Source organism: Sus scrofa, chromosome 7, assembly GCF_054392235.1.
Source record: "Sus scrofa isolate SSC_HxYL_T2T_F1_AM1 chromosome 7, Sscrofa_HxYL_maternal_Yorkshire_Landrace_v2.0, whole genome shotgun sequence".
NCBI classification, from domain to species: domain Eukaryota; kingdom Metazoa; phylum Chordata; class Mammalia; order Artiodactyla; family Suidae; genus Sus; species Sus scrofa.
Genome location: NC_139389.1, coordinates 84,334,842 through 84,362,502, shown reverse-complemented (window position 1 = coordinate 84,362,502; position 27,661 = coordinate 84,334,842). Strand labels below are relative to the sequence as shown.

Here is a 27,661-nt window from a genome sequence, read left to right as displayed (position 1 = left end):
TTGGGCTGCTCCCGCGGCATATGGAGGTTCCCAGGCTAGGGGTCGAATCGGAGCTGTAGCCACCGGCCTACGCCAGAGCCACAACAACTCGGGATCCGAGCCACGTCTGCAATCTACACCACGGCTCACGGCAACGCTGGATCATTAACCCATTAGGTAAGGGCAGGGACCGAACCGGCAACCTCATGGTTGCTAGTCGGATTCATTAACCACTGCACCACGACGGGAACTCCCCCAACAGTAAATTAATAAAGATGTTTACTGCATCATGTTTTTGCAATAGGTAAAAACTGAAAACACCTTAGGTCCATCAATATGGGATTGATTAATTAAATTAAGGTAAAACTAATCAAAGCATGAAACTTTAAAAAAGAATGATACATAAAGGTAAAAATGAAATATTAACTAAAAACCAACCATAATATCTATGTATAATATCACATTTTTGTTTAATGTGTATAACATCTGTGTTGTGCATTGGTATATGCATTGAAATTCTGGAAGGATTTATATGTTTGTCTTTGAGAAACAGTGTTGGGGTGATGGGCTTTCACTTTACAATTTATAAACTTGTGGAGGTTTTTTTTTGTTTTTTGTTTTGTTTGTTTTTACTTTTTAGGGCCGCATCTGCAGCATATGGAGGTTCCCAGGCTAGGGGTCAAATCAGAGCTGCAGCCACTGGCCTATACCACAGCTCACAGCAACCCCAGATCCTTAACCCACTGATTGAGGCCAGATATCGAACTTGCAACTTCATGGTTCCCAGTCAGATTCGTTTCCGCTGAGCTACCACAGAAACTCTTGTTTTGAGGGGGTTTTTTTGGCCATGCCTGTGGCATGGGGAAGTTCCCAGACCAGGGATCGAGCTTGTACCACAGTGGTAACCAGAGCCACAGCAGTGATAGTGCTAGACCTTTAACCCACTGAGCCAGTAGGAGCTCCTTCATTTTTTCTAATGGACAGCTAAATGCAACATGTGAGCCTGGACAGAAAAAAACATTTTTGGGAGTTCCTGTCGTGGCTCAGCGGTTAACAAATCTGACTAGCATCCATGAGGACCTTGATCACTGGGTTAAGGATCCAGTGTTGCCATGAGCTGTAGTGTAGGTCACAGATGCTGCTTGGATCCTGCGTAGCTGTGGCTGTGGCATAGGTAGACAGCTGTAGCTCTGATTCGGCCCCTAGCCTGGGAACTTCCATATGCCATGAGTGTGGCCCCCCCAAAAAAAAGGAAAGAAAAAGAAATAAAAACATTTTTTTCTCCTTCTATAAAGGACATTTGTGTGACAATCAGTGAAATTTGAATATGGTTTTTAGATTAGATAATAGCACCATATCAATGTTATTTCTTTGATTTTGATACTGGTACTGTGTTTATGGAAGAGAATGTCCTTGTTTATGGGAAACACACACTGAAATATTTAGGAGTAATGGAGCATTGTGTTTGCAACTAATTCTCAAATGGAACAATAAAAAAGTAATAGAGGAGTTCCTGTCGTGGCGCAGTGGTTAACGAATCCGACTAGGAACCATGAAGTTGCGGGTTCGGTCCCTGCCCTTGCTCAGTGGGTTAACGATCCGATCCGGCGTTGCCGTGAGCTGTGGTGTAGGTTGCAGACGCGGCTCAGATCCCAAGTTGCTGTGGCTCTGGCGTAGGCCGGTGGCTACAGCCCCGATTGGACCCCTAGCCTGGGAACCTCCATATGCCGCGGGAGTGGCCCAAGAAATAGCAACAACAACAACAAAAAAAGACCAAAAAAAAAAAAAAAAAAGTAATAGAATAACAAAGCAAATGTAGTAAAATGTTATCTTTTGGGGAATCTGGGAGTTCCCGTTGCAGTACATCGGAAATGAATCTGACTAGGAATCATGAGGTTGCAGGTCAATCCTTGGCCTCTCTCAGTGGGTTAAGGATTCAGCATTGCCATGAGCCGTGGTGTAGATCGCAGATGCTGCTCGGATCTGGCTTGCTGTGGCGTAGACCAGCAGCTACAGCTCCAATTGGACCCCTAGCCCAGGAACCTCCATATACTGCGGGTGGGGCCCTAAAAAGCAAAACCAAACAAACAAACAAAAAACATTTGAGGAATCTGTATGAAAGTAAACAGGAATTCCCCGGCCAGGCACAGTGGGTTAAGGATTCAGTGTTGGCAAAGCTGAATTTGATCCCTGGCTTGGGAATTTCCTTATGCCACAGATGCGGCAGAAAGAAGGCAAGAAAGCAAGCAAGCCCGCTCCTGGGGGAGGTGGAGGGAGAGGATGCTAAGTAGAGGCGTAGCTTGCCTGACTTGCAGGGAGCCCTGTCTCAGGCTGCCTACGTTATCTTATTTATTTATTTGGTTTTTGATCTTTAGGGCCGCACCCTAGGCTAGGGGTCTAGTCGGAGCTATAGGTGCTGGCCTATGCCAGAGCCACAGCAATGCCAGATCCAAGCTGCGTCAGAAACCTCCACCATAGTTCATGGCAATGCTGGATCCTTAACCCACTGATCGAGGCCAGGGATCAAACCTGCCTCCTCATGAATACCAATCAGATTCATTTCCTCTGAGCCACGACGGAAACTCCAAAATATGGACATTTTCTTACGTATCTGCAAGGTCACTACCACACCTAACAACTAATGATAATTCTTTGGTATCAAACTTTTTAAAAATTGCTTTACATGTATACTGGGGTTAATGAAACAAGTAAATGTATAATGGGTGTTGGGTGTCAGAGTTCTCACTGTCAGAAAAAGAAGGAAAGGAAGCAAGAAGGGAAGGCTGGAATGAATCCTGTGGTAATGGATTAGAGACAGCGCTATCAGTATGGACTTATTTAGCTAAATATACATGCAGATGTGACAGAAATAATGATAGAAAAGTGTGTATCCATGAGTTAGTATACACACATATATTACTTAGTTTTGTCTACCGCGAGGGTGTTAGAAGCAATGACATCTCCTGAGTAATGAGGATCATTTATGCCCAAATTTTGGTTTCAAAATACCATTCTCTATAAAGGCAACCAAGGATCTTTGGAGAAATGTCTAATTTTAGAGCTGGGGCAAGGAAAATAAAAAATGAATCCAGAGCATCTTGTAGTACCAGAAGGGAAGGAAATTGTTAAAAATTTTATTTTATTTATTTTATTTTTTTTTGTCTTTTTGTTGTTGTTGCTATTTCTTGGGCCGCTGCCGCGGCATATGGAGGTTCCCAGGCTAGGGGTTGAATCGGAGCTGTAGCCACCGGCCTACGCCAGAGCCACAGCAACGCGGGATCCGAGCCACGTCTGCAACCTACACCACAGCTCACGGCAACGCCGGATCGTTAACCCACTAGGTAAGGGCAGGGATGGAACCCGCAACCTCATGGTTCCTAGTCGGATTCGTTAACAACTGCGCCACGACGGGAACTCTGGAAATTGTTAAAAATTTTAAAAGGATGTAGGACTCAACCTAAAAGAGCTTCCAAGTGGCCAAATGGAATAATTTGAGTAACAAAATAAATAGCATAGTATTGGATTATAATCCAATGTATGAAATAAATATACATGAGTCCATATGATATAAATAAATGACTGAATATGCAATGGAATTATGGAGTAGAAACAAATCTTTATGGACCAATTACAAATAATGGACATACATACTCTTCCTTACAGAGGTAGTACTTAACCACTTTTTTTTTTCCTTTTTTTAGGACCACACTTTTGGCATATGGAAGTCCCTGGCCAGGGATCGAATCTGAGTTGCAGTTGCAACCTACACCACAGCTGTGGCAACACACGATCCTTTAACCCACCATACTAGGCTGGGGAGTCGAACCTATGCCTTGGCAGCAACCCAAACAGCTGCAGTTGGGTTCTTTACCCACTGCGCCACAGTGGTAACTCCTTCTTTGTTTCTATTTTATTTTATTCTTTTTTCTTTTTCTTTTTTTCTTTTTTTTTTTTTTTTTGTCTTTTTGCTATTTCTTGGGCCGCTCCCGCGGCATATGGAGATTCCCAGGCTAGGGGTCCAATGGAAAAACTAGTATTTATTTTCTCCTGGATTTTTCAGATATACAGTGGTATAATCTGCTAAAAGAGGTATTTTTCTTTTATCCCTTTAAATTAATGCTTTGATACCATGTTAACTCATAGTAGTATTCTTGTCTCATTCCCATCTAACAAGAATGCCTCTACTGTTTCCTCATTTAAAAGACATGTTGGCTTTTTGCATACATGTGTTATATATCTCTTAATTATGTTAAGAAGGTATCAGTTGATTCCAACATCATTGAGATTTTACATCAGAAATGGGATTTCCCCTGGTGAAACAGTGGGTTAAGGATCCGGCATTGTTGCTGCTGTGGCATGGGTTCAACACCTGGCCCTGGAACTTCAGCATGCTGCAGGTGCAGCCAAAAAGAAGAGCTAAAAAACTTTAAAAGACTTCCTATTGTGGTTCAGTAGATTGAGAACCTCACATAGTCTCTGTAAGGATGTTTTGATCCCTGGCCCTTCTCAGTGGGTTAAGGATCTTGCATTGCTGCACCTGAGGCATAGTTCTCAGATGTGGTTCAGATCTGTGTTGCTGTTGCATAGGCCTTAGCTGCAGCTCCAATTCAGTTCCTAGCCTGGGAACTTCCATAGGTCACAGGTACAGCTATAAAAAGAAAAAAAAAAGATTTTAAAATATTGTATAATGAACTATGTCAGTATTTACTATTGCATAATGAAATATGTCAATATGTATAACTCAGTGAACCAGTATTTTCCAAATGACCAGTTGGGTCTAAATGTAAATTGTTACATGTTCATTGAAAGGATGTTGGGTCCCATGCTGCAGCTAGCTTTTAACAAACTCCCACTACTCGATTTTGGTGGAGTATCAAAGAAAAATGTTCAGAATTATCTAAATAAGCTATTAAAGTACTACTCCCTTTTCCAACTGCATATTTGGATGAATCTAGATTTTCACACACTTCAACCAAAACAATATACTCTGACAGTGATTGCAGAAACAGATGTGTGAACCCACCTTTCTATTAGGTCAGTGAGTAAGAGGTTGTAAAACTAATATGAAAACAGCAAGCACTAGGTTGAAGTTTTCCATCTCTTTTGTGACCACATTTTTCTAGTGTGTTATGACCTATTACCTATTCAACCTTGTCGTTTCTAGTAGCACGTATGGGATTAGATCCTGTTTCTTTTTTTGTTTTTGTTTTGCTATTTTTTTGGGCCGCTCCCACGGCATATGGAGGTTCCCAGGCTAGGGGTCGAATCGGAGGTGTAGCCACTGGCCTACGCCAGAGCCACGGCAACTTGGGATCCGAGCCGCATCTGCAACCTACACCACACCACACCACACTACACCACACCTCATGGCACACCTCATAGCACACCACAGCTCATGGTAACGCTGGATCTTTAACCCACTGAGCAAGGGGCAGGGACCGAACCTGCAACCTCATGGTTCCTTGTCGGATTCGTTAACCACTGCGCCACGACGGGAACTCCTAGATCCTGTTTCTTACTTGTTCCTAGATTTTTTTTTTTTTTTTTTTTTTTTTTTCGCTTTTCAGGGCAGCACCCAGGGCATGTGGAAGTTCCGGGGCTAGGGACCTAATCTGAACTAGAGCTGCTGACCTAAGCCACAGCCACCCGGGATCCCAGCTGTGTTGGCTACCTACACCACAGCTCACCGCAACGCTAGATCCTTAACCCAGTGAGCGAGGCCAGGGGTCGAACCCACCTTCTCATGGATCCTAGTCGGGTTCGTTGATCACTGAGCCATGAAGAGAACTCCTGTTCTTTATCTTAAATGAGGTATACCTTCCTGTACTGTTTACGGGAAGCTGGTTTGCCTTACGGCCGCGCCCAAGCCTCACTACACACCGGCCCCGCCCATTCCCGGGCCCCTCCCACATGCTTAGCCCGCAGCCCTGGGCCCCGCCCACATCGATCACACACCTCAGCGGGCCACGCCCAGCTTCTTGTCGCTCCGGAGTGCCAGGTTTGCTGTTTTTTTCCCGCCATTTTTAGCTTTTTGAGGAGAACTGGTTGTTTTAGGTGAGATCCGAGGCTTTCTGAGAATCACGGCGGCCAAACGGGTATGGAATGTAGTTTAAAAAGAGCTATTGGTAAATTTGAGACTCTGTTAAATTCCCATCACCCTAGAGACCAGGCAAGTCTTGCCCTCACAAACGCTGTTAGCTGGCCTTTGAGGGGCTTCATTTTGTCAACTCATTTGATTAAAATTGTTCTTTGTGCCCCTAAACAAGCCAGGGCATGAGTACTGGGACCTTTTCAGTAGTTCTTTATACTTACTTTCTGGTAGCAATTAGTATTATCTGTGAGAAACAAATAGAAATCTGAAACTCACGCCTCTATGTAATGTCTTTGCACTGAAATGTTTATTCAGTAAGTTTTTATCGTGAATCTTGCCCTCTTGTGACAAAAACGTTCAAGAATGGCACAAATAGCCAACATTCTTTGAGCAAATGTCTCCATAAACTACTTAAAACAATTGTTTTAAAGAAAAAATTTAGGGGAATTCCCGTGTGGCTCAGCGGGTTAAGAATCTGGTGTTGGAGTTCCCATTGTGGCGCAGTGGTTAACGAATCCGACTAGGAACAAAGAGGTTGCGGGTTCGATCCCTGTCCTTGCTCAGCGGGTTAAGGATCCGGCGTTGCCATGAGCTGTGGTGTAGGTTGCAGACGTGGCTCGGATCCCGCGTTGCTGTGGCTCTGCCGTAGGCCGGTATCTACCGCTCCGATTAGACCCCTAACCTGGGAACCTCCATATGCCGCCAGAAGCGGCCCTAGAAAAGATTAAAAAAAAAAAAAAAAAAAAGAATCTGGTGTTGCCAGTGGTTTGGGTTTGCTGCTGTGGTGCAGGTTCCATCTCTAGTCTGGAAGCTTCCAGATTCCGAGTATGGCCAAAAACAAACAAAAACACCCTCCCCCCCAAAAAAACTTACCAAGTTATATTTACATAATTACATATTTATCAAATTTATGGAATTCGTTTTGGCAGAAAATATGGGATGTATGGTTGCCATGTCTAACACAAAAACTTACTTATATGGTAGGAAGAACTTGACACAGAAAGTGAGGAGATTTGGATTCTAATTGCAGAGGTGCCACTAACTAAAGAGGGGACTTCAAAGTTTAATTAAATTTCAGTGAACATCAGGTACATCTTTTGAAAAATTATTGGATTGGACAAAACATTAAATGATTTCAAGTCCTTTCTGGATCTAAGATTTTGAGTTTCTGTAGCGAAGAAGGAAAAATGAACAAGCTGAGATATTGTCATTCACAAGCCATGTTTCCCTTAGATAAAATGTGTCCCAAGTAACTAATATGTGATCTTCTGTGTTTGGCACACTGCCTCCTTGCTCCATCTTGTCATATCACAGGAAGCTATTAGGAAAGAAATAGATTTTTTTTTTTATCCCACACTCCCAGCATTCAGAAGTTCTCTGGGCCAAGGATCAAATCCACAGCACAGCAGTGACGCAAGCCACAGCAGAGACAACGCCAGATCCTTAACCCACTGAGCCACCAGGGAACTCCCTACTTTTTCTTTTTAAAAAATGGTATAGCATAGTCTTCAGTCTGCTTTTTTCACTTCAGAGGTATGTGTACTTCCTTATAACCAATTGGAATATCCGTAATAATATGCCTACATCCCAATAAGTTAGCAGAAGCTAAGCAAACATTGTTAAGTAGATTTTAGAAGAGCTATAATGATGTTATGCCCTGGGTTATTATCTTTCTCTTCTCCAGAATGGATTGGTTTCACTGCAACCGGTGTTTCCGAAAAGATGGGGCCCATTTCTTTGTTACCAGCTGTGGTCATATTTTCTGTAAAAAATGTGTGACTCTAGGTAAGTGACTTAACTGTTTTCAAATCAGGCAAAATGTATATTTTTTTTAACCTAGAAATAATGATTAGTCATTTCTCTTTGTAACTTGGAAAAAAAATCACTTAGTAGGCCAAAGATAGTGTGATATATAATAGGAAACTGTTCCTTATGAAAACTGAAGGAATCTATTAACAAAAACTGATTTAGCAATTGGAGTATTTATTATTTGAGCATCAAAATGTTCTTGTCAGTGTTCTGAAGCCTGTAGTAGGGAAAGCCTCAAGGTTATCAGACTGATGAGAGAAATGAGAAAAAAATAAAAATACTGAGTAGAAATTGGGAAAGTGGTTGATAATAAGCCATTTTTGGCAGTTCCCATCATGGCTCAGTGGAAACGAATCTGACTAGCATCCATGAAGATGCATCCCTGGCATCGCTCAGTGGGCTAAGGATCCGGAGTTGCCATAAGCTGTGGTGTAGGTCGCAGATGCAGCTCGGATACCGAGTTGCTGTGGCTGTGGTGTAGGCAAACAGCTACAGCTCCAATTCGACCCCTAGCCTGGGAACTTCCATATGCTGCAGGTGCGGCCCTAAAGACAAAAAAAAAAAAAAAAAAAAAAAAAAGAGTGAGAGAGAGCCATTTCTACTGGTAAGTGCCATGATCTGTAAAATAATTTTTTTTTTTTGGTCTTTTTTTTTTTTTTTGCCATTTCTTGGGCCGCTCCCACGGCATATGGGAGGTTCCCAGGCTAGGGGTCGAATCGGAGCTGTAGCCGCCAGCCTACGCCAGAGCCACAGCAACGCAGGATCCGAGCCGCGTCTGCGACCTACACCACAGCTCACGGCAACGCCGGGTCGTTAACCCACTGAGCAAGGGCAGGGACCGAACCCGCAACCTCATGGTTCCTAGTCGGATTCGTCAACCACTGCGCCACGACGGGAACTCCCTGTAAAATAAATTTTATTAGAAATGTTGATGATGATGGTGGTGGTGTTATCTTTACGGTTTAAAAAGTATTTTCACATGTACCAATTTTTTGTATCCTTACCAGAATCTAGGAGGTAATTATTAGTGGACATATTTTACAAGTGAGGAACAGGTTCAACTAGTATAAGTGATTTGACCAAGTTCTTAACAGCTATTAGTCTTAGAATTCTTAGAAGTGAGGCTTAAATTTAAGGTTTTGTGTGTGTGTGTGTGTGTGTGTGTGTTTAATGCTAAAATACTTAAAAGGTATGTATTGAATTCTGTATCTATGTATTCTGGGAATGTTTGTCCAGAAGAGGGACTTAGGATGCTTTGATCAGGGAAGGTTTCATAGAAGAGGTGTTGCTTCAGTAGGTTTTGAATAATAAACTGGAGTCCGCCAAGTGAATTAAGCAGGGAAGATCATTCTAGTTTAAGAGAACAGCACGGGAGTTCCTGTTTGTGTCTCAGGATTAAGAACCTGACTAGTATCCATGAGGAAGTATGTTCTATCCCTGGCTCCGCTCAGTGGGTTGAGTATCTGGCATTGCTGCAAGCTGTGGTATAGGTCACAGATGTGGCCTGGATCCTGCATTGCTGTGACTGTGGTCTAGGCCGGGAGCTGCAGCTCTGAAGTGACCCCTAGTTTGGGAAATTCCATATGCTGCCAGTGTGGCTCTAAAGAGAAAAAAAAAAAAAAAAAAAAAAAAAGAACAGCAAGTATAAAGGCATACCCTGTCATAAAACTTAGTACAGGGGAGTACACATGGTTGGGATTGGTAGAGTTTGTAAGAATGAGGTAAGAAATGGCCAGAGATGAGGCTAGAGAGGCAGGCAGTGGCCAGATGATGGAAGGCTCTATATAGCAGGCTAAAGAACCTGAACTTTGTCCTGCAAGTGATGGAGAGCTATGTAAGTTTCTTCGGTTTTTCTTCCTTTCCCTTCCTTCCTTCCTTCCTTCCTTCCTTCCTTCCTTCCTTCCTTCCTTCCTTTTCTTTTCTTTCTGCTTTTTAGGGCCGAACTAGCGGCATATAGAAGTTCCCAGGCTAGGGATCAAATCGAAGCTATAGCTGCCAGCCTACACCACAGCCACAGCAATGCCAGATCCAAGCCGAGTCTTCGACCTACACCACAGCTTACGGCAACGCTGGATCCTTAACCTACTGAGCGAGGCCAGGGATTGAACCCACATCCTCATGGATACTAGTCGGATTTGTTTCAGCTTCGCCACAACAGGAACTCTCCAATTTGTATTTTTCTTAAGTAGAAGAATGACTTGCACTTACTGGCTCACTCTGGCAATAATATGGAGGGAAGAGGGGAAAGCTTTATGCCCAAGGAAAGAAGAATCAGGTTAGGCAGCCTTTGGAGAATCTCTTTCTCCATGTCAACCTTATGAACCTTTTAAGTTTTCTGCTAATATAACAAAGCTATTTACTGTGGTAGCAGAAGCGTGTGTCATGTGATGTTTTCTCCTTATATGTCATTTATCTTAATAACCAGCACCACTACTAAAATTTCAACTAAAAAGGGAGATTAAGAATTTTAATTTTCAGAGTCCCCATAATGGCTCAATGGTAATGAAATTGACTAGTATCCATGAGAACACAGGTTCCATCCCTGGCCTCACTCACTGGGTTAAGGATTCTGTGTTGCTGTGGCTGTGGTGTAGTCCAACAGCTATAGTTCCCATACGACCCCTAGCCTGGAAACTTCCACATGCTGCAGGTGCAGCCCTAAAAAGAATTTTTTTTTTAAATTTTCACATCTTACAGATTGGGTTAATTAGAGAATGAGAGTAGGAGAGCTTTAAAACAATAGGAATATAGCAGAGTGAGAACAGGGCAACAATAATTGGAGAGTTTCTTACGGTACCGAATGTGTGCCTACTGTCAGGTAGATGGAATAAAAAAATAGTAACTTAAAGTGGAGATCGGGGGAATTCCTATTGTGGCTCAGTGGTTAATGAATCTGACTAGCAACCATGAGGACTCAGGTTTGATCCCCGGCCTCACTCAGTGGGTTAAGGATCCAGCATTGCCATGAGCTGTTGTGTAGGTTGCAGACCGTGACTCGACTCCTGCATTGCTTTGGCTCTGGTGTAGCCCCGCAGCTACAGCTCCAATTTGTCCCCTAGCCTAGGAACCTCCATATGCCAAGTGTAAGGCCCTAAAAAGGAAAAGAAAAAAAAAAAAGTTGACCTCGGAGTTCTCACTGTGGCACAGTAGATTAGGTATCTGACTACAAGGGTGCAAGTTGCTTCAGAGGCAAAGGTTCAATCCCTGGCTGCGGTACTTCAAATGCCACAGGTGTGGCCATTAAAAAAATAATTATAATGAAGTTGAGATCACTGGTACTTTTGTACCCTCCCAGACCATTGTAAATGTACTCCAGTATTCCTGTTGGAAGTTTACTCCCTCTCCCCTGTAGAAGAAAACTGGGAAAAGGGAGATGGCTAGAGATACAGTGTGAAAGCCTTACTTCTCATCAGCATAAAAGTTTGGAAAGAGTGATTTAGAGAACGGAGCTCAAGTTGATGTCCTTTTATAGCACAGTGACATTCTGAACTCAGTAAGAACCTGCTTTTCTTCTTTAGCTAGCCTATTTGACTGTATCATGTATTTTAGGAAAATCTCACCTCATGCCCATGAGAACAAAACATTTTTTTTTCCCTTTCCCCTTTAGAAAAATGTTCTATCTGCGGAACTGCCTGCAAGCATCTGGCTCTTTCTGATAGTGTAAGTTTTTTCCTCCCCTCCCATGAATCATCTTATCCCATTCCTGGCCTATAGGAAGTATACAAAGAATACACTGACTAAGAACTGAAAATTGGAGTTCCCATTCTGGCACAGTGGTTAGAGAATCTGACTGGGAACCATGAGGTTGCAGGTTAGATCCCTGTCCTTGCTCAGTGGGTTAAGTATCTGGTGTTGCCGTGAGCTGTGGTGTGGGTCGAAGACGCGGCTCGGATCCCGCATTGCTGTGGCTCTGGCATAGGCAGGTGGCTCCAGCTCCGATTGGACCCCTAGCCTGGGAACCTCCATAAGCCATGGGAGGGGCCCTAGAAAAGGCAAAAAGACCAAAAAAAAAAAAAAAAAAAAAAAGCGAACAAAAAACAAGACAAAACTTGTAGATAGCAATTGTTTAAAAAAAGTGTTGAGGGGGAATTCCCATCGTGGCTCAGTGGAAATGAATCTGACCAGCATCCATGAGGACACAGGTTTGATCCTTGCCCTCGATTAGTGGGTTGGGGCTCCCACATTGCTGTGACTGGCATAGGCCGGCAGCTATAACTCCGATTCGACCCCTAGTTTGGGAACCCCTATATGCTGTGAGTGCAGTCCTAAAAGGCAAAACAATACAAAACAAAACAAAAAAAAGTGGGAGGATCAACAGTAGATAGAAGAATGATTTGTGGCCCTGTCACAGAGCACGAGGTTAAGGGGAATTAGGACTTATAGTCTATGTCTAGAGCAGTGGTCCTCTTAGCACAGTGAAATTATTTAATACTGGGTGCTTTAGAAAGGGTGGTACAGGAGTTCCCGTCGTGGCTCAGTGGTTAACGAATCCGACTAGGAACCATGAGGTTTCGGGTTCGATCCCTGACCTTGCTCAGTGGGTTAAGGATCCAGCATTGCCGTGAACTGTGGTATAGGTTGCAGACTCGGCTTGGATCCCGCATTGCTGTGGCTCTGGCGTAGGCCGGTGGCTACAGCTCTGATTGGACCCCTAGCCTGGGAACCTCCATATGCCGCAGGAGCGGCCCAAGAAATGGCAAAAAGACAAAAAGAAAAAAAAAAGAAAGAAAGAAAGAACGAAAGGGTGGTACATCCTTCACCATATTTGGCAGTATTTTATTTTGTTCCATTGTGGATGTGTCTTGCTCTCTTCATAGCTGAAACCTCAGGAGAAGATGTACTTCAAAAGCCCTGTGGAGACAGCTTTGCAGTATTTTAGTCACATCTCTCAGGTATGAGAAATCAAAGTGAAGAAAATCTGATTTTCCAGGCAAGTCCTGATTGCATCTTATTTCTTTTCCAAAGGTTCTCTTTAAACTGCATTTGTACATTTGCACACAATGGGGAGAAACTGGCTGCCCTGTTTGCTTTATTCCCTGATGATATAAATCTCAACAGTTAACTTTTTACTGACCCCGAATCTGTGATAAGCTGTAAAAACCACCATGTAAGAGTTCTCTTGTGGCACAGTGGGTTAAAGATCCGGTGTTGTTACTGTAAAAGCTTTGGTTGCTGTTATGGCATGAGTTCAGTCACTGGCCCAGGAACTTCCATATGCCACAGGTGCAGCCAAAACAAACAAACAACAACAAAACCCCACTACGTAGCTAACATCTTGCCTTGTATGTCCTAGTACTATTAGGTAACTGTAGAGAATAGAGAGAGTTCTAAGGGGAGTTCCCATCATGGCTCAGTGGTTAAGGAGCCTGACTAGGATCTGTGAGGACTCAGGTACGATCCCTGGCCTTGCTCAGTAGGTTAAGGATCTGACAGTGCTGTGGCTGAGGTGTAGGCTGGCAGCTGTAGTTCCAATTCGACCCCTAGCCTGGGAACTTCCATATGCCAAGGGTGCGGCCCCGAAAATACAAAAGAAAAAAAAGGGGGGGGGGTTCTAGGGAGCTTTGTCATCTTTCTGTGCAGATTAATGAATCTTCTAAAAACTGCTTTGAATATATAGGCCTGATCCTGCAAACGGGTTTAGTGGCCTAAGTTGCAAACTTTTGCTTATAGACCTGAGTTCAAGAAGGGATTTCTTGTTCCTCATTATTATTATTATTATTTTGTCTTTTTAGGGCTGCACTGCAACATATGGAGGTTCCCAGGCTAGGGGTCTAATCAGAGCTGTAGCCGCCAGCCTACGCCACAGCCACAGCAATGCAGGATCTGAGCCGCATCTGTGACCAACCTACACCACTGCTCATGGCATCGCTGGATCCTTAACCCACTGAGCACAGCCAGGGATTGAACCTGTGTCCTCATGGATATTAGTCGGATTCGTTAACCACTGAGCCATGATGGGAATTCCTATTCTTATTTTTTCTTTCTTTCTTTTTTTGGCCGAACCCATTGCACATGGAAGTTCCCGGGCCAAGGATCAAACCCACGCCACAGCAGTGACAAAGCCAGATCCTTAGCCAGCTGGTCACTAGGGAACTCCCCCATTCTTATTTTTCAAAAACTCTTATTAATGCATATATGTTTCATTCTTTATTTAGTGTTTACAACTGGTTGCCTGAATTTTAGAAGATATTTTTCTTTTCCTGATGCATAATATGTTGTTATGCCATTGACTTGGTCAGGAGCAATAAGATTGTAGAAGGAAGTAGGAGATAGGACAACCATTTGAGAGAGCCCCCAAATTGTAAAAGCTTAGGTTTTCCCTTTCACTCTCCAGTTCTCCACAGAGATCATTTCATAGCCTTATGGGATTCCAATCTGGGCATGGTACTTGAGATTTTTTTTTTCATTTTTACGTCTGCATCTGTGGCATATGGAAGTTGCCAGGCTAGGGATCTAATCGAAGGTGCAGTTGCAGCCTACATCACAACCACAGCAATGCCAGATCCCAGCCGTATCTTCCACCTGTGCCACAGCTTGTGGCAATGTTGGACACAACCCATCGAGTGAGGCCAGGGATCCAACCTGCATCCTTACAGAGACTATGTTGGGTTCTTAACCTGCTGAGCCACAATGGGAACTCCTATTATTTGAGATTTGAACACTTTTTCTTCTCTATTTTTTTTTTTTTTTTTTTTTTTGGCTTTTGTCCTTTTTAGGGCCGCACAGGTGGCATATGGAGGTTCCCAGGCTAGGGGTCTAATGTGAGCTGTAGCCACTGGTATACGCCACAGCCACAGAATACCAGATCTGAGCCGAATCTGTGCCCTACACCACAGCTCACAGCAATGCTGGATCCTTAACCCACTGAGTGAGGCCAAGGATTGAACCCCAAACCTCATGGTTCCTAGTCAGATTCGTTTCTGCTGCGCCACAACGGGAACTCCTTTCTTCTCTATTCTTACTTCTTATTCTTTTTTTTTTGTTGTTGTTGTCTCTTTAGAGCTGCACCTGCGGCATATGGGGGTTCCTAGGCTAGGGGTCCAATTGGAGCTGTAGCTGCCAGCCTACGCCACAACCACAGCAACTCGGGATCCGAGCCGCATCTTCGACCTACACCACAGCTCACAGCAACACCGGATCCTTAACCCACTGAGTGAGGCCAGGAATCGAACATGCCACCTCATGGTTCCTAGTCAGATTCACTTCTGCTGTGCCATGACGGGAACGCCTTACTTCTTATTCTTATGGGACTATTCCTATATTAAACATGAAAATTGTCCTTTGTCATGTTTGGCTGAAGTTAGTAGATTTAATTTTTGGTGTCTCACCCCTCAATCCTGATTCTGTGGATAGAGTGAGGGAAATTAAGGCTTTCACTGTATCTTGACTTTAGCTGTTTGGGTGAGCCATCATATTTGAGATACTATTTAACATTATGGGGAGATAAAAATCTAGCTGAGACTCAAGGAGAAGTGTAAACAAGGTCACATGAATAAGAGAAAGAGCAGACCTTTGGTTAATAGCTAAACCCAGGGTTAGTTAATGATCAGTGGAGAACTTCAGTGTAGTCTGAATTCTAACCTGCCTAATCACGGGACCAATTACACATGGTCAAGTAATCAAGTTAAAATAAATGGAAAGGGTCAGTTAATCATCACTTAAGTGAAGGGCCAGTTTGGTGAAGTCAGCAGTGTCTGACAATGTGTTTTCCTAATCCATGAAGTTGAATAACTGATCCAAGAATATTTAGATTGTCTGATTCAGGCTTCTGCTCACATTTTCCTCCCATAGTCACACCTTTATTGACCCTCATATCTCAAATATCAGCCCCAATTCTACTTCTTACCCTGCTTTATTTTACATCGTAGATGTTACCTCTCACATTTTATAATGTACTTGTTTATTGTCTGCTTTTCTTAGCATAATGTTTTTTCAAGGTTAATCCATGTTGTAGCTTATATTAGAACTTCATTAATACCTCATTCCTATATGACCAAATAATATCCCATTATATAGATGGATATGTTTTGTGTATCCATTCATCAGTTGAGAAACATTTAGGTTGTTTCTACTTTTGGGCTGTTATAAATAATACTGCTATGAATTTGTGTACAAGTTTTTGTGTGGACATATATTTCACTTCTCTTGGATATATACATAGGAATTGGATTAATGGGTCACATAGTAAACTTTCAAAAAATTTTTGTTATAATTGATTTATAATATTCTGTCAATTTCTGCTGTACCCAGAAATTGACCCAGTAATACATTTATGTATATTCTTTTTTTCACATGAAACTTCCATCATGTTCCATCACAAGTGATTAGATACAGTTCCCTCTGCTATACAGCAAGTAAACTTTTTTTTTTTTTGGCTGCACCCGTGGTATATAGATGTTCCTGGGTCAGGGATCAAACTCAAGTCTAAGCAGCAACCCAAGCAACTACAGTAACTGCCAGATCCTTAACCCAATGCACCAGAAGATAACTCCTATTCATTCTCTCCCATTTTGTTGGGCCCTTCACTTTATTATTATTATTATTATTATTAATGGTTGCTTTTTAATTTATTTTTAATTTTAATTAATTAATTAATTTTTTTTTTTTCTTTTCAGGGCCACACCTGTGGCATATGGAAGTTCCCAGGCTAGGGGTTGAATCAGAGCTGTAGCTGCTGGCCTAAACCACAGCCACAGTAATAATAGTTCCAAGCCATATCTGCGATCTACACCACAGCTTGCAGCAATGCAGGATCCTTAACCCACTGAGTGAGGCCAGGGATCAAACCCTCTTCCTCATGGATACTAGTCAGCTTCATTACTGCTGAGCCACAAAGGGAACTCCAAGGGCTCATCCACTTTAAAATTAAGTACATGAAGTTCTGGTTGTGGCTCAGTGGAAATGAATCTGACTAGTATCCATGAAGACACAGGTTCAATCCCTGGCCTTGCTCAGTTGGCTAAGGATCCAGCATTGCCGTGAGCTGTGGTGTGGGTCACAGACGCTGCTTGGATCTGGCACTGCTGTGGCTGTGATGTACATAGGCCATAAGATCCAATCTCATCCACAACTGCCACGTCACAGCTTAAGTGCCAATGTAAGGTCTTACATAGATTATCTATTACCTAATTTACAGGGTAGGTTTAGATCTTTGCAGTTCTTTTATACATCATGTAGTTTCATACCTCTATGCCTGGAATGCCAGCCTGGCTTCCACACTGAAGTTATCTCTTAATTATTATTTCTATATTTTATACATACTTCTGTGCTGCCTATCAGCTTGTTTTAGCTATTGGTTCACATGTCTGAATGTCTCTTGTACTATATGGCGGTAGCTACCAAAGGATAGAAACCCATACCATGCCACTTAGCAAAGATTTCAGAGTGAATCTTTAGAAGATGGGTACTCTTTTATTAAATATAACCATGTTTTTGCTAAAATAATGATTCCCTAGTATTGTCCAATAATCAGTCAGCATTCACATTTCCTCAGTTGTCTGCTAATTATTTTAAAACTGTTTGAATCAGATTTCAGTAAGGTCTATATAGTTGAGTTGGCTATTATGTCTCAAGGGTTTTTTTGGTTGGTTGGTTGTTTTTGGCTGCACCTGCAGCATATGGAAGTTCCCAGGCTAGGCATCAAATTGGAGCTGTAGCTGCTGGCCTACTTGACAGCCACAGCAATGCCGGATCTGAGCCACGTCTGTGACCTATGCCACAGCTTACGGCAATGCTGGATCCTTAACCCACTGAGCAAGGCCAGGGATCAAACCTGCATCCTCATGGTTACTAGTCGGGTTCTTAACCCACTGAGTCACAACAGGAACTCCAAGTTTTTTATAAACTATAAGTTTCTTCTCCTTTCTTTTTTATGTATGTATGTATGTATTTATTTTTGTCTTTTCAGGGCCGCACCTGCAGCATATGGAGGTTCCCAGGCTAGGGGTCTTATCGGAAACTGTGGCCTAGGCCAGCAGCTGTAGCTCTGATTTGACCCCTAGCCTGGGAACTTCCATGTGCTGAAAGTGCAGCCCTAAAAAGCAAAAAAAGAAAAAGAAAAAAAGAAAGAAAGAAAAGAAAATGAATATACACATATATATATATAATATATATATAACATATATATATAAAACTAAATCACTTTGCTCTACAGCAGAAATTAACACAACATCGTAAATCAACTATACTTCAATAAATTTTTTTTAAAAAAGTAAAAATTAGGAAAGCCATTCTTTTTTATTATTTTATTAAAGTATAGTTGATTTACAATGTTGTGCCTTTTTTTTTTTTTTTTGTCTTTTTGTCTTTTTCCAGGGCCACACCTACGGCATGTGGGGGCTCCCAGGCTAGGGGTCTAATCGGAGTTATAGCCACTGGCCTACGCCCGAGCCACAGCAACTCGGGATCTGAGCCGTGTCTGCAACCTACACCACAGCTCACAGCAACACCAGATCTTAACCCACTGAGGGAGGCCAGGGATCGAACCCGCAATCTCATGGATCCTAGTCAGATTCGTTAACCCCTGAGCCATGACGGGAACTCCTGATTTACATGTTGTGCCATTTTCTGCTGTATAGCGAAGTGACTCAGTTTTACATATATATATATATTCTTTCTTTTTTTATATTATTCTATCATAGTCTACTTCAGGAGATTAGCTATAGTTCCCTGTGCTATACAGTAGGACCTCATTGTTTATTCATTCTAAATGTAATAGTTTGCATTGTGGTTGCCAAAGGAGAGGGGGAGGGATTGGGATGGACAGGGGAGAAATTCTTTAGTTAAAAAAAAGGTTGGTCAAGTTAATATTCATTTCCAAAGTATACATTTTAGGGAGTTCCCTTGTGGCTTAGCAGGTTAAAGATCTGGCATTGTTACTGTTGTGGTTACATCTGTGGCTCAGGTTTGATCCCTGGCCCTGGAATTTCTGCATGCTGCAGGTGTGGCCAAAAATAAATAAATAAAGTTTTTAAAAAAATCTCTTCAGTAAATAAAATAAAAATTATGTCCATGTTATCAATTCTAGAAGGAGTGGGAATCCAGAGCATGAAGACCATGATACCCTTAGCCGGTCCCAGTATGGAAATATAGGAAAGGAATCTGAGTATTGAAGTAGACAGTTGCATGCATTGTTCCGATAAAACAATATTTAGCATTTGGCATTATCCAATGTTTAGTGGTATCAACAAAACTACTTTTACTATTATCTGCTCTAAGTTATTATTTTAATAAAATAATCCCAACTTTTAAAAAAAGCCAAGTAAACAAAACTTGTTCTTTTTTTTTTTGCTTTTTCGGGCCACACCCAAGGCATATGGAAGTTCCCAGCCTGGGCCTCAAATCAGGGCTACAGCTGCCCGCCTAGGCCACAGCCATAGCCATGCCAGATTCAAACCGCATCTGTGACCTACACCATAGCTCACTGCAACTCTGGATCTCCGACCCACTGAGTGAGGCCAGGGAGTGAACCCACATCCTCAGGGATACTAGTTGGATTTGTTTCCACTGTGCCACAATGAGAACTCCCCAAAATTTGTTCTTTAGGGGAAAAAAAAGAAACTAACCTTTTTATGAGGCTGAAGAATTTGAATAAGACAGAATAATGAGTTTGCTAACAGTCGAGATTTGTAAAATACTGAGATTCATTCCCGAGTTAGGGTTTAGAATCTTTGATGGATGTGTTTGAAATAGGCTAAACATTTGTACTCCAGTATGGGACAGAATCCCTTGTTTGTCTCTAACGCTTGTTCTTGTTGGTGGTGGTTTTCTGGATTGGTCTTTCTTCCTCTTGGAATGGTTAGCTCTGAGATTTGGGTTTGAGTTTAGGGGGTAAGTAGGTGAAGCATGCAGGCATGCTTAGGCCTAGGTAAAAGCACCCACCGCCCCCTACCCCATCCCTGCCGGGCATAGTCCAGTCTGGCTCTCTGGAGTTCCATGGAGTGTCTGTTCCCCCTTCACACATGACCCTTGGTGATCTTTAAGATCTAGGGCAGGATTTGGGCTTTCTTTGCTCAAGACTGATACTAAATTTTACCACAAACTGATCCCAAGAGCAGGTTAGGATGTTTGGGATGCCGTTTCTTGGCTATATGCGATATCTATCTGTACTATCTATTGATCCTTAAGCCTTTGCCTTTTTAGATAACTCCCAGGGTTGAGTGCCTTTTTTATGCTTTGCATTATTCACATTTTCTAAAATGAATATATTTTACTTTCATTGAAAACAGTAACTTAAAAAATAGACTACAGTGAATTCTTATCTGTGTAGAATTAGTTTAGTTTGCTTTTGAATGGAAAGGAAAGAGGCTAGAGACTATTAAAAACTCTGAAGTAGATTTCTTTAGTCAGATGCCAAGAGCAACCTGCAAATTAGGTGAGAACAAAAAGTTTATGACAAAAGTACCAGATCTAGGAAGGACCTTAGACAAAAGGTTTATAGTCTGAGTAGGGAGGAAACAGATGAGACATAAATACTGCTGTGTATTCAAAAATAGAGCCTGACAAAGCTAAAACACCTTCTAAATATTAACTTTTGATCTGATTCAATGATCGCATGATAGGCACATCAGTATATCGAATGGTAAACTAAAGCAAAAGATAAAATTATTTGCTCATGCCCAGAAATAGAATAAAATTCTGGAATAGGTAATCTCCTTCTGCACCTCTTTGCCCTTTACTGTAGTGGAATAACAGCCTGCAGATGTCTTCATGTGAGTATCTGAGGGAAAGTAAATTGGTTACCAATACTTTGTAATAGCTAGGAATGTGGAAGCTGAGTCCAAACTAATAGTAAACAAGTGAGATCAGAACCACTTCTAAGCTTGACACTCTTCTTGCTCAAGATGAATGATTATATTTTTAAAGGGCTATTCTGTGCCAGAATATTCTCATTAAGATATTAGGAAGGCATTATCCTGCAGAGGAAAACCTTTGGCTTTTCCTAGAGCTTTGTGTCAAACCCTCTAGTTTTGGGGAGTCATGAATTAAGTCAGACACTTCAGAAGAAAATGGTCAGTAATAAAGTATGGATGGATTTCCTTTTGTTGCCAGGAGTAGGGGAAAAAGAGTTCTGGGGCATATGTCAAAGGTGTGTTTTTTCCTAGTAGGTGTGGAGTTTCCAGAAGAAACAAACAGATCTCCTCATTGCCTTTTTTAAGCATAGAATTACAAAGTTAGAAGCATCCTTACAGGAGGCACAGCAAACATTGACCAACAAGGACAAGTAAGTGACAAACCAAATCACTAGAGAGCTTTTTTTCTTTTCGGAGAAGCTGTAGCCCCTATTTCCTTATGGTTGCAAAGCCTGAAAATTGCTCCATATGTGTTATATTTGTCTTGGATACAGAATTTTTGGTCCCTCAATCTCCATTTTATTTTTCTCTTTCTTCCCTCAAGGGACCCTCCTCACTTTATAGCTTTTGTCGTCTTCATCCTCTATCAAAAATTGCTTCTTCAGAGAAATCAGACATAGCCTTTCACAGTGATAATGATGGGAGATGGCTTTTTTTTTTTTTTCTTTTTTAGGGGTGCAGGAAGTTCCTACGCTAGGGGCAGACAGAGCTTCACCTGCCAGGCTGCACCACAGCCACAGCAAGGCCAGGACTGAGCCAAGTCTGCAACCTATACCATAGCTCACGGCAACACCACCCACTGAGTGAGGCCGGGGATTAAACCAGAGTTGTCATGGATACTAGTTGGGTTCATTACCACTAGTAATGAGACACAACAGGAATTCCCAGGAGATGCACTTAATACCCTCTCTAGGAGGGTATATTTTGGAAATCTTAAGCTAAAAGATAAAAATCTCTGATGGAAATTTTCAGACATCAGCAGGCCAGGGGTACTTGTGGAGAGGAAATGCAATCCTGTGTAGACTCCTCTGAAATCATTCCAAATAACTGCTTATTTTGTTCACCTGATTCTTCTCACCACCAAAACCTCACTGAATGCCTGGATCTCTGGCAGAAACATCTTGTAAAACAGCAAGCATTAACTAGATGCTGATAATAATAAAAATCAGGGTTTTTGTTTGTTTTTTTGTCCCACTGACCTGCTGATTGTTTCCATCTTTTGCCTAGAGAGCTGTCAGTCTTAAGGAAAGAGAATGGAGAACTGAAGAAATTTCTAGCCATCCTAAAGGTGAATAAAACAGATTTTCCTTACTATCATTTTCTCTCCTATTTTGCCCCTCTATCTAGCTGACTGTATAGTGTTTCTTAACCTTTTTCACATTATGGCACGTACAGCTGATAATATTTGTACAACAAGCACACCATAGTAAATGGACAAGGCCATGAAGACCTTAGAGGGATGAAAGGACTAAATTTAGCATACTGGTAACCCAATTTGTTTTGCTTTTTTTTTTTAGGGCTGCCCCTGTGGCATATGGAGATTCCCAGACTAGGGGTGGAATCAGAGCTCTAGTTGCTGGCCTACACCACAGCCACAGCAACGTCAGATCTGAGCCGAGTCTGCGACCTATGCCACAGCTCATGGGAATGCAGGATCCTTAACCCACTGAACGAGGCCAGGGATCGAACCTGCTAGTCAGATTGATTTCCACTGAGCCATGATGGGAACTCTGGTAACCCAATATTGAACATCAGTGAGTGATGACATGCCACTTGGGAAGCCTTCTTTGTTTTTGTTTTTTGTTTTTTTTTTTTTTGGTTTTTAGGGCCATTTGTGCAGCATATGGAAGTTCCCAGTCTAGGGGGGTTGAATCAGAACTGCAATTCCTGGCCTATGCCACAGTCACAGCAACGCCTGATCCTAGCTGTGTCTGTGACCTAACCACAACTCACGGCAATTCCGGACCCTTAACCCACCGAGCAAGGCCAGGGCTTGAACCTACATCCTTATGGATACTGGTCAGCTTCATAACCTGCTGAGCCACAATGTGAACTCCGGAAGCTCTCTTATAGAGGAAATGTCTGTTAGAACTTAAAATTTCTCTTCAAGAATCCCAGGACACCTCAGGATCCTTCCTCTCCCTCAAACTCTATTTCCTACACGTTTCTCTCTTCCCAAAGTTGTTCTTTGTGTTTATGTAACGTTCCTTTTGATCTTACTCTCGTAACTATTCTAGCATGTTGTCATCCTGTCATTTTCCTTTCTCTCCCCATAGATTATTTCCCCCACATGTATCAATCTACAGGGTTGCCAATGTGTTTTTGTGAAGAGGAACTAAAATTTTCTTCTCCTAAAGCTAATAATTTTCTAAGGAAACATTGCTGCTCTTTTTTCTCCTATTGGGAATCTTAGAGTAATCATACAACTAGAGGACTTTGCAGCTTAGTTATGAGACAAGCAAGATCCATTAATTGGGACCCTTGAGCTATATAGCTTCCTTCACTCCTGTTTTTTTCACCTACAGGAATCTCCAAGTTGGTACCAAGGAAGCAGGTGAGTTTTATCAGGCCCTGTACTAGCCCTCTGAAAATTTCTGTCCTTTCTTGACTCTTGGCTATATCTCCTATGTAGGCTCTGAGGTGGAGGAAATGGTTTATGAACTTATCTTTTATGTTTCCAAGAAATACTGATGTAAAATCTGTTTGTCTGTCTGTCTCTCTTTTTCTTTCTTTCTTTCTTTCTTTTTTTTTTTTTTTTTTGGCTTTTTAGGGCCGCGCTCATAGCATATGGAGGTTCCCAGGCAAGAGATCAAATCAGAGCTATAGCTGCCAGCCTGCACCACAGCCACAGCAACTCAGAATCTGAGCCCGTCTGTGACCTACATCACAGTTCATGGCAACACTGGATCCTTAACTCACTGAGCAAGGCCAGGGATCGAACCTGTGTCCTCATGGATGTTAGTCGGGTTCATTAACGACTGAGCCACAACACAAACTCTCTAGTTATCTTTGTAACCTCAGGGTCTGAGACATATAAGCACTAAATAAATGCTTGTAGACAGATGGATGAAGGTATGGGAGGGAGTAAGGAGGTGGTAGATGAATGAATGGATGGACAGATGGATAGATAGATATATAAAGTTGGGAGTACGTGGCAAGGCACTGAAGGAAGGGAGAAAGGATTTTAGAACTTCTATTACAGGCAATAGAGAAGTGGAGAATGTTTCATTTAGGGAGGTGGAGAGTCAAGGAGTCCCATATGGAAACCTTGCCTCCATATTTTGGTCTGATAACTGTACTACATGATAGTAAACAACTTGTATTCAGTGAGGAAGCGATATCTGTAAACTGTGATCTGTTTGATCCTTTAAGGTGGCGCTAACATCTGCTTAGAAAAATTAGTACTGCCTTTCTTTCTTTTTCCCTTGCAGATCAACCACACCTCGACCAGTGGGCATTACCTCTCCATCACAGTCAGGTAGAGACCATGTTTTGTCCAAATATCTGTGTGAGATGAGTAAATATCCTTTTCTCATATGGAAGGTTGTACTTTCAGATACACACTTGCAGTAGATAGGCTAGGAAAACATGCCACACTATTAATGGCAGTTTTTGATTCTTCATTTTATTCCCTTTCAGTTACCCCACGACCCAGTTCTCAGCATAGTAGCCAAGTGGTCAGGTGAGAAGAAAACTACACAGCAACATTAACACTGTTGGCAAAAGTTGAAACATGAAAGAAATGCCTAGTTGTGGCTGGGGTAGGGACTGAGGAGCCTTTGTGCCTATGTAAAAGTTTAATACCAGGTTTGTTTATTTTTCCTTTTTTGTTTCACCTTATATAGTCGATCCTCCTCAGTGGAGTCTATCCCTTATAGAGTGGCTGGCTTTAGTAACTTGGGACAAGTAAGTATTATTTACTTGGTCTTTCCAGGTAGAGATTTCTTTTTTCTTTTTCTTTTTTTCTTTCTTTTTTTTTTTTTTTTTTTTTTTTTTTTTTGCTTTATTTTATGGCCACACCTGTGGCACATGGAAGTTCCCAGGCCAGGGATTGAATCTGAGCCACTGCTGCGACCTATACTGCAGCTACGGCAACACCAGATCCACTTTGCCAGGCAGGGGATCAAACCCGAGCCTCTACAGCAACCAGAGGTGCTGCAGTCCCATTCTTAGCCCACTGTGCCATTGTGGGAGCTCCCAGATTGAGATTTCTAATACTAAACAAAAGCCAAGATTAAAACAAGAGTAAACTTGTATTGGTTTTGGCATGAATTACCTGATGCCATGTCTGGACTCTCTTTTCTTTTGGCAATGCAGACCTGATGTTAGAAACTGACCTATTTCATGACTCAGAATGAATATAGTGGGCTGCATTAACAGCTTCCCTCATGTTCATTTTGGAAGAAGTAATGTGTGGATTCTTCTTGGACCAGCATACCCACTCTGGGAGAACAACATATGCTTTGGTGTATAGCTATAGCAAGAAATATGGAAGCCAGGTGTTCCTCTTGTGGTGCAGCAGAAACAAATCCAACTAGTATCCATGAGGATGCAGGTTCAATCCCTGGCCTTACTCAGTGGGTCCAGGATCTGGCATGGCCGTGAGCTATAGTGTAGGTCACAGACACAGGATCCTGAGTTGCTGTGGCTAGGCCAGCAACTGTAACTCCAATTCAACCCCCAGCCTGGAAACTTCCATGTGCTGCGGGTATGGCCCTCAGAAGCAAAAAAGAAAGAAAGAAAGAAAGAAAGAAAGAAAGAAAGAAAGAAAGAAAGAAAGAAAGAAAGAAGGAAAGAAAGAAAGAAATATGGAGGCCAGAGAACTGGGATATATTCTGGGATATATTTATTAATGTTTATTATTTGTCCCTCAGGGAGTCAGAGGCCTGCAGGCTAGGAGCACTCCCAGAGACTCTTATACCGGTGAGCAGGGGGAGAAAAGGTATCAGAAACCAGCATATTCTGTGCAGATACCAGTAGATTTCTGATTTTCTGTGCATAATATAATGCCATTTTATTTTGCTTTTTCTCCAGACAGTGATTCTAGGTATCCACATATGTATTCCTCCTTTTCAAATAATGATATATTTCTTTTCTCAAACTGATAAGGGGAAACTTGAAATGTGAGTAAAAGAAAGACATTGAAAATCTCTGGTCAGGAGACAGATAACTTTGAGTAAAATAATTGATGTGGATTTTTTTTTTTTTTTTTTGGCTTTTTAGGGCCACACCCACAGTGTATGGAAGTTCCCAGGCTAGGGGTCAAGTTGGAGCTACACTACAGCCATGGCAACGCCAGATCTGAGCAGCATATGCGACCTACACCATAACTCACAGCAACGCCAGATCCTTAACCCACTGAGCAAGGCCAGGGATCAAATCCGCATTCTCATGGATACTAGTTGGCTTCATTACCACTGAGCCACAACAGGAACTCCTGACGTGAATTTTTAAATTGCCACAAGATGGCGGTAGAAGTTAAGTCTAAAAAAAAATAAACTCGATGCTGATTATGTTAGCCTGAAGGGTATCTGGCTTCTTCATTGTGTATCAAACATAAAAATAATTTCAGAGAAGAAATATTTTGATTCCACCCAGTTAAGCTCTTGTCTCTTTCTCCGTAGAATTATTACTGTTTTCAAAGTATTGCGCAATTAATAGAGAATACTTATCAGAGAGGATTTCCCTTTCTTTCCCTAGAGGCAGTTTTGAAATTTACAGATCTCTTCTTGAATAACCATTTTTGAAATGTCATCAAATGGTCTCTCTCCGATTCTTTCACATCACCCCTTTGAAAAATGTAGGTGTTCTAGCCAATTTATTTCTGCCAGATTAGTACTAATACTTTCTCTTTCATTCCTGATTTTGTTATCTTCTTTTTCCTTGAGCAGACTGACTAAAGATTAGTTAATTTTATTGATCATTTCTATGAAACAAATTTTGGTTTTCTTGATTTTTCTACTGTTATCCTATTCACTATTTCATTTATTTCTGCTCTAATTTTTATTTTTTTCCTTCTTCTTTTGGGTTTAATTTTTCAAGTTTCTTAAAGTGGAAGATTATTGACTTGAGATCTTTTTTTATTTACCTCGCCCACAGCATAGAAAATTTCCCGGGGCAGAGGTCAAACCCCTGTCACAGCAGTGACCCAAACCACATCAGTAACAATGCTGGATCCTTAACCCTCTAGGCTATCAGGGAGTTCATATTTATTTGTTTTACCCATTATTGAAAGTGGGGTGTTGGAGTCTCCAACAATTTTTTGTTGTTGTTGTTGTTGTTGTCTTTTAGGGAGGTTCCCAGGCTAGGGGTCCAATTAGAGCTGTAGCTGTCAGCCTAAGCCACAGCCATGGCGACACCAGATCCAAGCTGCATCTGCGACCTACACCACAGCTCATGACAGCAACACTGGATCCTTAACCCATTGAGTGAGGCCAGGGATCAAACCTGCGTCCTCGTGAATGCTAGTCAGATTCTTTTCCACTGAGCCACAACGGGAACTCATTCTTTTTTTTTTTTTTAGGGCCACTCCTGTAGCATGTGGAAGTTCTCAGGCTAGGGGTCGAATCAGAGCTGAGCTGCCAGTCACAGCCATGGCAACTTGGGGTCCGAGCTGCATCTGTGACCTAGACCACAGCTCTCGGTAATGCTGGATCCTTTTTTTTTTCTACTTGCTTTTTAGGGCCACACCTGCAGCATATGGAGGTTCCTAGGCTAGGGGTCAAATCAGAGCTGTAGCTGCGGGTCTCTGCCACAGCTACGTAGGAGCTGAGCCGTGTCTGTGACCTGTACCACAGCTCACGGCAATGCCAGATCCTTAACGCACTGAGCAAGGCCGGGGATCAAACCTGCATCCTCATGGATGTCAGTCAGATTTGTTAACCACTTAGCCACGACGGGAACGCCACAAGGTTGTCTTAAAGTACATTTG

The 27,661-nt window shown here is 42.1% G+C and overlaps 1 protein-coding gene across 2 annotated transcripts in view; it reads left to right on the top strand.

The window, feature by feature from the left end:
• The first annotated feature begins 5,921 nt into the window (after positions 1-5,921).
• RNF212B (ring finger protein 212B) overlaps positions 5,922-27,661 on the top strand; it is a 33,373-nt gene continuing 11,633 nt past the window's right edge. The window contains exons 1-11 of one of the 2 annotated variants that reach the window (XM_021099238.2): positions 5,925-6,074; positions 7,755-7,855; positions 11,487-11,539; positions 12,697-12,771; positions 20,986-21,101; positions 21,958-22,018; positions 23,256-23,284; positions 24,162-24,208; positions 24,370-24,412; positions 24,576-24,636; positions 25,605-25,653. In XM_021099238.2, the coding sequence (XP_020954897.1) occupies positions 7,756-7,855; positions 11,487-11,539; positions 12,697-12,771; positions 20,986-21,101; positions 21,958-22,018; positions 23,256-23,284; positions 24,162-24,208; positions 24,370-24,412; positions 24,576-24,636; positions 25,605-25,653 (634 nt within the window). In that variant the 5' untranslated portion in view covers positions 5,925-6,074; position 7,755. Of the gene's footprint in view, positions 6,075-7,754; positions 7,856-11,486; positions 11,540-12,696; positions 12,772-20,985; positions 21,102-21,957; positions 22,019-23,255; positions 23,285-24,161; positions 24,209-24,369; positions 24,413-24,575; positions 24,637-25,604; positions 25,673-27,661 lie in introns of both variants that reach the window. The other variant, XR_014810809.1, reaches the window with a different exon arrangement.